This window comes from Argiope bruennichi, chromosome 8, assembly GCF_947563725.1.
Source record: "Argiope bruennichi chromosome 8, qqArgBrue1.1, whole genome shotgun sequence".
In the NCBI taxonomy this organism is placed as follows: domain Eukaryota; kingdom Metazoa; phylum Arthropoda; class Arachnida; order Araneae; family Araneidae; genus Argiope; species Argiope bruennichi.
The window spans coordinates 120,931,104-120,944,396 of NC_079158.1; the positions used below are offsets into that span (position 1 = coordinate 120,931,104).

The 13,293-nt window shown below is 27.8% G+C and overlaps 1 protein-coding gene across 2 annotated transcripts in view; it reads right to left on the reverse strand.

Annotated features, from left to right (window-relative positions):
• Positions 1–777: 777 nt before the first annotated feature.
• The window catches only part of LOC129981128 (lachesin-like), a 639,355-nt gene continuing 626,839 nt past the window's right edge, over positions 778–13,293 (reverse strand). For both annotated transcript variants that reach the window (XM_056091820.1, XM_056091819.1), the window contains one exon: positions 778–1,255. In XM_056091820.1, the coding sequence (XP_055947795.1) occupies positions 1,152–1,255 (104 nt within the window). In that variant the 3' untranslated portion in view covers positions 778–1,151. The remainder of the gene's footprint in view (positions 1,256–13,293) is intronic.

Here is a 13,293-nt window from a genome sequence, read left to right on the forward strand (position 1 = left end):
TAAGTTTTTGGCATTTAAAAATGTCCTTTATTCTTTCATTATTTTTAATTATTGATTATTATTAATAAACTAAGTAAGACTTCTTTTCTGCTTTTAGTAGATTAGACTTAAAATTACAGATTTTTTCCAATAAAAAAATTAAGATATATTTAATTAAATGAATATTCTGATATACTTAAAAATATTAAGATATTTATAAATGAATATATTTCGAAGAAATTCTAATTCTACTTTTTAAGAATAGCGGACTGTAGAACATTAGGAGTCTTCAAGAATTCTTCACAAATTTTATCGAAAGAATGTTCTGAAAATATTGCCTTTAAAAAAATTCTTTAGAAAAACTTAACCCTAACTTATAAGAATACGTTAATACAATATATTATGCATTTAAAAAACCCTTTATATATTCACAGAGAAGAATTTTGCAGAAGAAGAAAAATGAAATTCTTAAAGAAGAAAATCTGAAAAGTTTTAAACGAAAATTCTTTAGAAAACATTTACCTAAACTTATAATAACGGTAGGTCATAACAAAATATAGAGAAAAAGCACATTTCTCAAACTTTACTTCAATGAAAATTCTATACATGCCATTTTCAATATAGACTAACAAAAGATTTTAATTGAATTTTTCTTGCTCTTTCCAAGAATTCATAAAGATAATCCGAACAGCATATAATATATGAATAATAAGTAATTTGTTCCAAAATTATTCACATATTTTATGAAAACAAATCGTTGCATATAATATTCCTTGAAAGAATATATTTCAGAGAAACTTTAACTTTAGTTGATGAGAAACATATATCAAAATAACCAAAAAATAAATTGAACTGGATAGCATTTTTCATGACTATTACAAATATTGATGCATTCTTTAGCAAATAATGGAAAAGTCATAATGTAATAATAACATAAATCCATCGATGGTAACCCACTTTATGTTTTAATACATTTTGGCACATTGCACACTCAAACTTTATGTTATTGTATTCACCCACTTTAATACTGCACATATCCAGATAAGTTCCGGTAAAGGTCATGTTGAGAAGTTCTGTACCACATGCTCAGTTATTGGTACAGACAACAAAAGAAAAAGCACTCATGTGTTAATGGTTTTCTTTCAAGATGACCGCCGTTTTGATAGATTGTACTACAGGCAAAAGATGAGAACAGGAACAATTGTCGTGAGGATGATCAAAACGTCCCACATCGGTTTGAAGTTGCTGTCACTGGCTCTCGATTCCTGCCCTTCACCTAAAAGGGAAATGTGCAGAATTAATATAAGTATGCATGCAAATTTTAATTTAGTTGGGGGAATGGATATCTTTTAAAAAAAATTTCATTGCTTAAAACCATTTTTCGCTTTTAGGGTTATTATAAATGGATAAAGAAGGGTGTCACATTTGACGACTTATCGCCAAAAAAAGTTACAACTTAACGCGAATGTCTGTCATGTACCTGGTTCTCTTGTCTGGCCAATAAATGTTAGGGTAGTAAGAAGTTATTGTCCGAAGAAACCCAAGGAAGAAAGTGGGGAAACGGAATCCAAAACAGAAAGAAAGCGTTAAAAATTCATGAAGAGCTTAAATATTTTTGAAAAGAAATTCCCTTTATTTTTGCTAGATCAATAGTTTACTGAAGTTCAGGCAAAGTGAAATTTTTTTTCCTCACATCTCTTATATAGTACATGCATTGGTTATTTAAAATAGATTAAACACTCGTTTTTAAGCTATATAGAATGGATAGTTCTCGCAACTTTGAATCATAGTCATGCTTCAAGCTCTCATTAAGTGCTTTATATGTATTCTAACTTTATGCAAAATAAAATAATACAATTTCTTACATTCTTACTAAGCATTTCAATTTCTGGTCATCAAACAGTAACCAGAATATTTACTAGAGATTAAGCATGTGTCTCATAATAGTAATAAGGAATTGATTCATACTATGTGCACATCATTTAAACATGTAGCTTTATTGGATAAATTGCGCATGCGCTTATCATTTACCATCTAACTGCAGGCTAAACGCTATCTTTACATTTTGCGCTAAATTTTGAAGAAAGAAAACGTGTTTTATTGTCAGTTTTATTTGTTGTAATAATAAAGAGAAAGTTTATAAAAACCCTAATGGTTTTAAGTTTATATGTAATAATAATTATTTTTCAAAATCATGAACTGTGAACATTTTACAGAAAAGTTTTAAACCTAAAGTGTATTGTTTATTTTTTGACAAATATTTTTCCAAATTGTTGCATTCTAGATATATTTTACTCATGGCATTCATGTATATTATCTAGATATATTTTAAATAATGACATTCCAGTACAATTTACATTGGATTTATTTTCATAAAGCCAACAAAGATAAATTTCTTTCATGGTAATAGATAACAAAAATGTAAATAAATAAGAATATTAAATAAAATTCTCAGGAAACTATTTAATTGTCCGTTGTAAAATTTATGCAATGAGTAAAAATACGTAAAAGAATTATAATTTCATCAAACAGATCAATCGTTCTTAACATTACAAGTAGCATTTTCAAAGAAAGTAATACCAAGCTCAAACCTGGAATTGGCACAGTGCATTTTCATGTTTCACGTTGGCTTTAATCATACAAATTACACCATTTTTAATTTGGGGAATTTATTACGAAACTAAATGAAATATTATTAGCATTCATTTTTGTCATTATTATTTTTCTTCTAAATTATCAGCTATCAATATTAAAATGATTAAAATGGAATATTTATTCCTTTTCTGAAAGCTACCGATATTAGATATTAAAAGGCTGAACCCGTCAGGGGCATACTTTCTTCAGATGAGATGGGTTTCACGTCCCCGAGGTACCCTAGTGAACTGTTCTGCCTTTCAGATTCTCCACCCCTCAGTCTACTGCTTTAAGCTTTATTTCTTCCTTCCCTTGACGGCAAGCGAGAGAGCTCTCCATGAGAAGCTGTCACCGCTCTGTTTGCTTCTTGCTTCTTATGGGCAACCGAAAACCTCACGTGTTAGCTGTGCGTGGAGACCCATTAAATGGGTGGGCACTATGATCCCCGGTGTATCAGTTGACCGGAATCCCAAACACTTGGTGAGTCTGTTAAAGAGCAAGCGAAAGGGTCATACTCTGGGACTTCGCATTAAGTTTGACCAACGTTCCTGGAGGTCACTCTGAGTGTATAAGCCTTGGCTAGCATCAAGGTAAGTGCTGAGGCTGGGAATCCTTAGAGCCGATAACTGTCTTTCCTTGTTGGGCTCTGTGGTGGGCGGTGCCGCCAGGGCCCGAATTTTACCATTTCTTTACATGTGGTTATGTCAAAATTATTCTGGTGAGGAAGATTTTAATTTGCAGAGGGACGACATAGACTGTCTCGGTAAATTCGTAAGATTTTTAATCTTGTCCTTTGATAAATCTAGAAACATGTCTTATCTTTCACATTTTGGAATCTACAAAAGAATTACAGGCATTGGTGGAGAACCAAAGTTAATTAGGAAATTATAATCGGGGGATTTCTTGATTGAAACTTTGTTTTCGATACAAAAAAAATCATTTCTTATTGTTAAAACATTGCTTGACTTTTTAATATCTGTAACTCCCCACAAAAATGTGAATTCTGTTCCAAGTGTTATCTATGAACCTCAGTTGTTCAACTTGGGAGGTTACTCCGTTCAGAGCGTTATTTATGCCCTCCATATTTTTATGAATAAAGGTTCAGAATGACAAGCAACTAGTAACATAATCTTACCCTTCAAAAAAGCTGAACTGCTGAAGTCAGTTAAACCTAGTTATTTGAATCATCATAAACGGCATTTTATCCCCAACCCGATTGGATGTTATAAATGTCAAAGCTTTGGACATTCAAAAACTGCCTGTCGCGGAAATCTTATGTGCTCTAGATCTGCATCAGTTGGGTATTCTTCTACTGATTGCCATTCAGAACCGAAGTATGCGACTTGTGCACAGTCACATGAATCAAATTCAAAAGTTTGTCCTACTTGGCAACAAGAAAAGCAAATCCAGATGCTGATATCATTAGAAAACCTTTCTTATTCCGAAGCACAAAAATTGTGTCTGCCACCATCTGTTCCATCATTTACAACCATAATGAAGCAAAGAGAATTCTCTGATACAGCTGAAAAATTTGTACAAACAGATTTTCGTTTTGCCTGTCTGTTCTGTGCATCTAAAATCTCTGTTTCAATTCTCACAGATGATAAAATTTGTAATGTCCCATGACCTCCAAAAAAGAAAAAAAAAGCCAAGCAAGATACCAGTATTGATTCTAATGAAAATATTACAAAATCCCAGAATACAGATTTTGTTTCTGAATTTAGAGATTCAAACGACATGTTTGTCCTAGATACAACCGAATTACCATGTTCAATCAACTTCCTGAGAGACTTCATATTAACTGATAATTTACTTCCTGATGATACAGAAGTTGCAGAATCAGATGATTTCAATGATTATGATTCTGAAGAAACCATATAGACAGCAACCATCAACCAGTAAGGCAATGATTAATCTACGCTTTTACCCAGCTTTCAAAAAGAAATACAGCAAACATCGACATAAGAAAAAGGATAACATTAATTTTAACATTTGGATTTTAACTGTTGCAAACATTGGCATTTGTCAAGAGAACTTTACATATATCACAATATTTTACCATTTCTTGCTTATTTTTATCATGCATTTTTGATTAATAATATTGGTTAATCTTTCATTGTCACTTTGTATTAGAAACGACCCCCATTTGAATCTTTTCACATTTTTTATAAATCCCTTTATATTTGATGTCATATGAGTTTTAAATTCATCATTTTCGTTTGACCATATGTTTGGAGCAGCATAACCAAAATTGGTTTTTGAGCCATAAAACCTGAATTATTCATTCACCCACTCAGAAAGACTGAAATAAGATTTTTATTTAAAAACATTCTATAATCTAAAATTTTAATTTAGTTTTTGTAATCGGAAATCTCAAAATACTGCTAACTTCTAAAATATCTAAACAATGAGATATTTTTGATGAGATCTATCAAATGAAATGTAACAATGAGATAAATAATGAGATATATCAAAACAATGAGATATATTTAATTACTTTCTCATGCTAAAAAGTTAATGCATTCTATGAAGCCTTATATTTATGTTACTTTTGAATAATATTCTTATTATCTTGTGAGAACATGATGTGGTTTTGGTTTGAGGTTTTTGAAGATTCAAAATGCGTAGACAATAACTTGGTAATTTATCGCCAACTAAAGTTACAACTTGATTTCTAAATTTTTTTATCGTGTGAGAACATGATATTGTTTTGGCTTGAGGTTTTGAAGCGATTTGAAGGCAACAAATTGTTGAAACCTCAAAATGCGTAGGCAACAAACTGGCGATTTATCCCCTTTTTTTTATTTTGGAGTCAGCTTTCACAATATAGCTTTTGAAATATTTATCGTTTGCTAATGCAGTTTTATTTTGGAGTCGGCTTTCACTGTATAGCTTTAGAATAATCTTTCGTCTGTTGCTGTAGTATTTCACTTGGAAATCACAGTTTTATTGCCTAACTCGCGCAACGTTTTTTAAAAATAAACCAAAAAAGTTAAATTATTGTTTGTTTAATCGATAAAGATTGTTGGTTCATGGATAATTTAAACTAATTAAAATAGGGTTATTAGAAAATAATGCTGAAGATTGTCACATTTGGCGATTTATCGCCAACTAAAGTTACAACTTGATTTCCAAATTATACTTTCTCTGAATTCTTACGAATTATCTTAATTAATTTAAGTCATTAACCAGTTTAAACCGGTTTCAAACAATCACGAGACTATCTGCTTAAGCATGCTTCGATATTTAGAAAATCTATGGCTTTATTTTCATCTCAAAATCGGTCGAGCTCCAAAACTTTTGTTTGTCAGCAAGAAAAATTGAAAATGAAAGTTAAAAAAAAATTATATATATATATGAAGAGAGAGAGGGTGGGGGGATAGAGACCGATAAAGAAGTCTCGTTATTGTTTCAAACCAGTTTAAACTGATTAATGATTTAAATTAATTAAGATAAATAATAACTTAAAAATTAATAATGTTCTCACATGACATCATTTGCGATCGTAGATTTCAATTTTACTTTTTAAAATTTATTATTATTTCTTCTACTCAGGAAGGTTTGAAACGCTCAGATTCATCAGAATATTGGATTCAATTTTTTTTATTTTTTATTTTATTAATATTCCCATGCAGAATCAAATTTTTGAAATCTGAGAAAAATGTTAGTTACCTTTTAAATAAATCTTATAGATGAAATTCGATATGAAGCAAAACACAATTTTTATAAACGCTGAATTTAAGATAAAGTTTTTACAATTACCAACGAAAAATAAAATAAAGTAAAAACGATTTTTTTCCATTGAAGAAAGAAAAAAATCAAAAAGAAAGATAGAAAAAAAAGTTTTCTAGAGAAAGGTTAAGATTTAGAATAAACATATTTTTCTAGAAAAAGTTTTTGTAAAGCCTTACACAAAATTTTATCTGTATGCATTCTAAAACATTTAAAGTAAAATTAGTTTCAAATTCCATAAAAAAATATCTTCGAAATTTTACAATAAATAATAATCCTTTAGGAAAATTCTTAAAGTTTACTTCTATTTAAGTTTCGGATCATCTTTATAAGAAACATAAATCTCAAATATCCACTATGCAATAAAAAATGATCCTTCCTTTCTTGTTGTTTTATTTTGTGAGCGAGCATATTTTACTATTATAATTGTATATAATTAGATACTAGTAATACTTTCGAAAAATAACTTCTGGATAGTTTTTTAAAATGTTCTATAGTTATGTTTTTATCAATAAAAAGTATATATGCGAATATTAAAAATACAAGCACTATTTGATTTAGAACTGCATATTATTGTTATGTAAAATCAATTTTTTCTTGTAAATTCGAACATTTTGAAAACGTAAACAATTTTTAAAAGATAAAATATATTGGTAAGCAAGGAAATATATATAAAAAAAAAACATTCGGAAAAAAGCAAAATATTGTTTTTTATCTAGAATAAATATTATTTGGAAAATATTCTTAACAAGGTATTCAATGTACTCTCGAAATAAATTTTTAACTTGAAAAATTCGTTTAATATAAATATTTAAATATAAGTTACTTTAATACAAATTATTCAAAATTTGAGTACTTTAAATTAAATGTATATACATTTTTTGAATTATGATTTTTTAAAAACATTTTTAATTCTATATATTTGCAGATTTCATATATTAGTCTCAACAACATTTTTTATTAAGTTAAAGTTCTAAGACTTATTATTTGCTTAAATTTGAAATGAAATTGTTATTATCATGTGAGAACACGATGTTGTTTGGATTTGGTATTTTTGAAGCCTCTAAATGAACAGGTAGAAAATTGGAGATTTATCGTTTTTGACGTACCAATTTCTCGCATTTAGAGTTATTAGAGAATAACAAAGAGGGTTATCACAGTTGGCGACTTTTCGCCAAGTTGACGATTGCGCATTACAATAGTTATGTTTTCATTCCAAGCCAGTTTAAATTGGAGTTTCGCAACAACAACAAAAAAAAAAGTTGGAAATGATGTTTTGGAGCTGAAAGATTTTGAGATGGATAAAAAAAACATACGTGATTGTTTCAAACCGGTTTAAACTGGTTTTTTATGAAAAAAAAAAAATTCAGCCCTTTAAATATATTTTATAACTCGATTCATTTTGAGATGATCCAAAACCATCGCAATATTAGTGATTGCGAAATGTGGGAACTTGATGTTTCATGCGAGTCATGTGAGAAATTTTATTTCCTGTCAGACTGATACCATGTTACTTTAAAAAATAATGTTCGCACTTGAAATTTGAGATAGCAGATTTCAATTTTTTTGAAATTTCTTACTGTTTTTGAGTATGAAATTACAATCCATTTAAATGTACACTGTAGCACTATACAAAAAGTTAAGACTAATTTCTCTTCAATTTTTACAATGTAAAGAATTCGCTTTTATTACATTTTATAATAAAAAAAAAATTGGTCTTATGGGAGTAAAGTGATTTAATAGAAGTTGACAAAGCAGAAAATGATTTGATCTCACCTTATTTGATAAAAAGTTGATGATAATTGATAATAAGCTCTCATCATTTCATAGAAAATTGATAATGTTTTGCAACTTTCATCACCGTTAATGCTTTTTTGTAAAAATAATATCTAATCATATTATGGTAGATATAAAGATTTTAAAAACAAAATCCTAAATTTTTTATATTTTTATTGCTATTATGATATGCTGAGTTTTGAATCGAGCTTTAAAAAATATTAAACTTTGTGAACCTGGAAGTCTAGATACTTTCAATCGTGTTCTGAATTTACTGCATGTTGTGAGTATTAAATATATAATAATTGTGAAAGATAAGGAATGGTTGTTTTAACTTTCTGTTCTATTAACGCAAGATCCAATTTAATTTCAAATTGATAAAATTGATTAAAAAAATAGTTTAAAGAAAAGACACGTTCATTTGTGCAATGAAAAGCTTTTTTTAAATGTAACAATTTTTTTAAACTTTTCACTCTATATTTTATAATTCCTTGCTGTTAAATTTCAAGTCATTTCATAATTTATCTATTTTTTTAAACTTTTAATTCTTATTGTTAGGATGATTTGAGGAATCATAGATCACAAGCTAGCAATAAATTAGTTTCATTAATTCGAAACAACTTGGAATATGAGGGCACAGTCAGTGGATCAGATTTAGCATTTATATTAATTAAAGAATACTCTGAAATAATTATTCAAATTTTTAAATAAAAATATAGAATCCTTGAAAATAAATAAGCAAGCATTTTAGATAAAAACAGCAGTTCTTAGATTAGATGAATTTTACCAATGTTCTAAACACAAACCAACACATTAATAGTTTTTTCTAATAGTATGGCAATATTATGGATTCAGAAAATAATTTGTTAATGGGTTCAGATAAAATTGATTAAAAAAATAGTTTAAAGAAAAGACACGTTCATTTGTGCAATGAAAAGCTTTTTTTAAATGTAACAATTTTTTTAAACTTTTCACTCTATATTTTATAATTCCTTGCTGTTAAATTTCAAGTCATTTCATAATTTATCTATTTTTTTAAACTTTTAATTCTTATTGTTAGGATGATTTGAGGAATCATAGATCACAAGCTAGCAATAAATTAGTTTCATTAATTCGAAACAACTTGGAATATGAGGGCACAGTCAGTGGATCAGATTTAGCATTTATATTAATTAAAGAATACTCTGAAATAATTATTCAAATTTTTAAATAAAAATATAGAATCCTTGAAAATAAATAAGCAAGCATTTTAGATAAAAACAGCAGTTCTTAGATTAGATGAATTTTACCAATGTTCTAAACACAAACCAACACATTAATAGTTTTTTCTAATAGTATGGCAATATTATGGATTCAGAAAATAATTTGTTAATGGGTTCAGATAAAATTGATTAAAAAAATAGTTTAAAGAAAAGACACGTTCATTTGTGCAATGAAAAGCTTTTTTTAAATGTAACAATTTTTTTAAACTTTTCACTCTATATTTTATAATTCCTTGCTGTTAAATTTCAAGTCATTTCATAATTTATCTATTTTTTTAAACTTTTAATTCTTATTGTTAGGATGATTTGAGGAATCATAGATCACAAGCTAGCAATAAATTAGTTTCATTAATTCGAAACAACTTGGAATATGAGGGCACAGTCAGTGGATCAGATTTAGCATTTATATTAATTAAAGAATACTCTGAAATAATTATTCAAATTTTTAAATAAAAATATAGAATCCTTGAAAATAAATAAGCAAGCATTTTAGATAAAAACAGCAGTTCTTAGATTAGATGAATTTTACCAATGTTCTAAACACAAACCAACACATTAATAGTTTTTTCTAATAGTATGGCAATATTATGGATTCAGAAAATAATTTGTTTTTCATTTCATTACTAGATGGCGCCAAATATGTTGTTAATCCAATAAATGACTAACTTAATCCATTAAATGATATTTAAGTATTTCAATATTTTATTATCGTTGAGAGCAGAAATATACGAAATTTCAAAATTCTAGAACATTATAAAGTGAGAGAAAAGTTCAATCTTAAAACCATCAAATCGGTAAAGTAAATAAAATCCAATTAAAAAAACATTTACGTCATACAGATTCAACTACAAAAGTTTCGTTTATTTTTACAGGTTGATATGAATATATCTGCGTTTTAATGTAGATTTTGCTGTTAATATTCTTTTCATAATTGCATCATGATATTTTGAATAACTTAGATTTTCTTCCTAAAAGCCATTTATTTAAATCTTTACTCAAGCCAAACGATTCAATCCAAACTTTCAAGCCAAACGATTTATTTAGTTTAAAAATATTCATTGTAAATAATTTATCTGAATATCTCTAACTTAAAACAACTATAAAAAGAAATAAAAATATTCTAAACAATTTTCTAATTTTAAACTTTATTGATTTAACTGAATTATAACTGCAAATTAGACGGTTAAATTAGCTGGTCCCCAAAAGTGATTTATAAATAAATAATATTTCAAATTCAAAGTCATAAAGTAAATTAATTTTTTCACTTAAAGAAATAGAAGAATAAAGCCATATTTTGGAAAAAAACTCTAACGCCTGCTTTAGAGCAAAAATTAAAGTTAAATTCTGCTTTATATTTTTGAAACAACTCGCTTTATATTAGATTAAACCAGAAAACTAAGAAGAAGCGTAAGTGTCTTTATAATTCAAGTGTTACAAAATTGTTTTTTTCCATGGGCGTTCTGCATATAAAGATTAGGTAATTATTTTTGAAGCTTGCAGTTAAATAAAACATTCTGTTATTTAAGTAGCTCATTACGAATCTAAATGTTTTGTTTGCATAAAAGCATTACCATGAAATGCGCACCACAAGAGTCGACTGTTAAAAAGGAGAAAGCAATTTGTTTTATTATAAAGCAAGGTTTGTATGAAATCATCGTTAATTGTCGCATTTTTTTCGTTAAGCAGAAAATATTTTACTGTTTTTTTCATGAAAAATAGAACTTACATGTAATCTCTATCATTAAGTAAAATTTTGATTAAATAAATGATTATTTTACAATAAAAATATTTAATTAACTCACAAAGACGACAAAACAAAGAGTCGCATTACAGATGCGGAAACTCCTTGAAATTTCTCCCTTTATTAAAAATCATAATATAAATTAATATGAGACTTGGTGATAATGCTTTTGTTAAACTAAACAATACTTTTAAGTTGGATGATTGCAGATTTCTGTATAAATGCTTTTATTATCTTCTTTTGCATATAGTCCATTCTGTATCTAATTGTCTTAAAATATGTTGAAATTGTTTCCCTAATAAAATCTAATCAAGAATCCGTAATATTTTTTATAGCTTATGAATAAAAGATTATTTAAAAGAAAAACGATACTGGGGAATATCAGCAATAATTTTTCGAATAACGTAAAATGTTTTAACGTTAGATACATTATACATGCATAGATTGTATAGCTAAAGATTTGACTTTTATCTAAAAAACATTATATTTTTAAAAAATAATTTATGTATTGTTTGAATTATATATCTGTTCTGAAGCAAAATGTGAGAAAAATTAGGAATCTGTATTTCATGAATCCAGAAGCTCCCCATTAATTAACAAGAAATCACAAATCCTTTTTTTATTCATCCCTTTTTTATTATAAATTTATCCTTTTTTAAAATAACCCTTTAGTGCATGAATTTCTGCATGAAACATTTGAAGAGAAACAGAATACATGACCAAAAAAATCATATTTATTATCTAGATATATGAAGCTATTTCTAATCTTATATGATATAACGTAATACTCTCTCCATATAAATTTAGTTGAATGGTTTGACATTCATTCTTTTTCAAAATAAAACGTCCAACTATAAAAAAAAAATGATTTATTTTGAAATGCCTTTAAACATACAATATTGACTCATCGGTCTTAAATTAGACAGTAAACGTTGGAAGTGTTTTTATATATACCGTTTGTATATTTCAGAGCACGTCCAAGTCATTGAATACTGATTAAGGGATTTGATTGTTTCTTTCCAAACCTTTTTGTCTTAAGGTTAATGATTACTTATCATTATTTTTCATTATTCTTTTTTCCTTTCGTTAAACTTTTATTGCTCATAGATACTACAGAAACTTCTGTATATAAAAATAAATTTGTTCGAGAAACAAATATACAAAATTGAATATGGCATTCTCACTAAGGAAACATGGCCGTGAAATAAATTTTGAACTTTGATGAAAGGGAGATTATTATACGTTCAATAAAAAAAAATCCAAAGTTAAGAGCTCTAAAATTTGCCTCATCGATGTCCTTAGCAATTGTAAAAGCTTTCAGCTGAAAATATTGAATGTTTTCTTCATAATACAGGAATTCATGGTTATAATCCAACACTGAAGCCACTCATTATTTGCATCAACAGCAAAAAGAGACTCTCTTTTGGAAACGAACATATTTCAAAGCCCAAAATCTTCTGGAACAGTGCTATTTTCTCTGATGAAAACGAATTCAATCTATATCGGATTGATGGTCGATACAAAGTGTGGAGGAGAGTTGAAAATAATTGGGTAAAAAGAATATTATAAAGAAGGTTAAATATGGCGGTGGATCATCCTAGTTTGAAGTTGTATGGCAGCAAACGGAGTAGAAGATCTTGTTTTCATTGATGGTCTATGGATAGACTGGTATATCTTGACATTTTAAAGATAATTTACAAAAAAGTGACGATAAATTAGGATTTGGATTAAACTTCATCGTTCAACAAGACAACGATCTAACCATACTGCGAGGAATTTCAAGTATACTTGTACACTGGATGCAACAATTACACACGCCATTGAAATTTCTAGGCTTAAATGTTATATAAAATTTGTGATCCCATTTTGAGAAAACTGTCCACGAACATGGTGCGACCATTAAAGAGGATCTCAAGAATGTCCTAAGGGCAATATGAGCTAAAATTTCACTTGAAATAACCCAAAAACTGGTTATATCCATGCTTAAGCGATTACAAGCTATGGTCCAGGTAAAAGGTTTAGTAATTAAAAATTAATTTCTTTATTGTAACAAAATTAGCAAAATTTTATATGCATTTTTCTGCCATTATTTTTTATGTAAGTGTTTTATTTATTTATTTCTGTATAAAACTAAATTCTGTTACATAATTTTTTCTTCATATGTCTGTA